General features: G+C 43.1%; 1 protein-coding gene across 1 annotated transcript; it reads right to left on the bottom strand.

Moving 5' to 3' along the window:
* Positions 1–260: 260 nt before the first annotated feature.
* LOC126488087 (putative olfactory receptor 5AK3) lies at positions 261–1,190 on the bottom strand. Its single transcript, XM_050121284.1, has one exon. It carries the CDS (start codon positions 1,188–1,190, stop codon positions 261–263), a length of 930 nt encoding a protein of 309 aa, XP_049977241.1.
* Positions 1,191–1,560: the final 370 nt, after the last annotated feature.

Raw genomic sequence — 1,560 nt, 5'->3', positions numbered from 1 at the left:
TCTCACACACAATACCCGTGATTAAAATTAAACAAATCCTTTTACGAAGAACAAAAACAACACTGAATGCATTGTTTTTTGGATACCACGAATGAAGCTTTATTTAACTATGTGGGTTGTTTTGCTCTGCCTGTCAAATACCATTGATGTGGAAATGTGCTGCTGCTCAGGGTACACCACAGTATTTGAAGCTGAGAGATAACAGGACATTGGTAGCTTACTTGACAAACCATGTTGAGTTATAAATGGATGCTCTCAAATTATAAGCATTTCTTTCCTAGCTTTTTAAAGGCTTCGATCACATCTTGGTTTCTCAGGCTATAGATCAAGGGGTTTAACATGGGGATGATTATACCATAGAATACAGAAGCTGCCTTCTCTTGCTCCTGAGATTCACTGGTGTGCGGGTGTAGATACATATAGGAGAGAGTCCCATAGAAAATGGTGACTGCCATCAGGTGGGAGGCACATGTGGAGAAGGCCTTTTTCCTTCCCTCTGCTGAAGACATCCGTAGGATGGCAGCCAAGATGTATATGTAGGAGAAGGTGACAACCAACACCGTGCTCATCAGGTTGAACCCCACAAAGACTGTCAGTAGCAGGATACTGAAGTCAATACTGGAGCACGACAGGGCAAGAATGGGAGGCTCATCACAGAAGAAATGATTGATGGCATTCGATTTGCAAAAGTTCAGTGAAAATGTAAAGCTCGTGTTTACAGAGGCATTTAGGAAGCCCATGGTATATGAACCAACCAGCAGCAGAATGCAGAGTCTCTGGGACATGATGATGGGATAACGTAATGGGTTGCAGATGGCCACATAGCGGTCCACAGCCATAGCAGCCAGGATGTAACAGTCAATGGTGGCAAAAGTACCATAGGCTAGCAATTGTAGCATGCATCCCATGAAGGAGATGGATGCTTTTGTCTCTGTGAAGTTTTTCAACATCTTGGGAGTGATAGCGGAGGTGTAACAGAGATCAACGAAGGCTAGGTGTTGGAGGAAAAAGTACATGGGAGTGTGCAGGGAAGAGTCAATCTTGATGAGTAGTATCATACCAATGTTACCCATGAGCGTGGCAACATAGATCATGAGAAATATTATGAAGAGGATGTGCCATGACTTATGCTGCCCAGCAAATCCCAGAAGAATAAACTCAGTCACTTTGGTGCCATTATTTTGTTCCATGGTTAATAAGAAAGTTTAAAAACCACCTGAAGGGTTGCAAAGAAAGAAAAGTAGAGGAGGCTGAGGGCGTTTTCCTTGAACATATTCCACCCTGTTTGTTTTAAAAATAAGACGAAGAATACTTTCTGTGATATGACTTGTGTTGGTTTTAAAGGTTAACATGAGGGGTTAGGCACAGTGACTTACATCTGTAATCCCAGCTGAGGCATATGAGACCCTGTCTTCAAAACAAAACAAGAAGAGCCAAACAAAGCAAAATGGCAGGGGCTGGAAAGATGGCTCAGAGGTTAAGAGCAGTGACTGCTCTTCCAGAGGTCCTGAGTTCAATTCCCAGCAACCACATGGTGGCTCACAACCATCTGTGATGAGA

This window comes from Alexandromys fortis, unplaced genomic scaffold (assembly GCF_014885135.2).
Source record: "Alexandromys fortis isolate MF-2015 unplaced genomic scaffold, M_Fortis_MF-2015_v1.1 scaffold_8_1_9099942, whole genome shotgun sequence".
NCBI lineage: Eukaryota > Metazoa > Chordata > Mammalia > Rodentia > Cricetidae > Alexandromys > Alexandromys fortis.
This window is presented reverse-complemented; position numbering and strand designations above follow the sequence as displayed.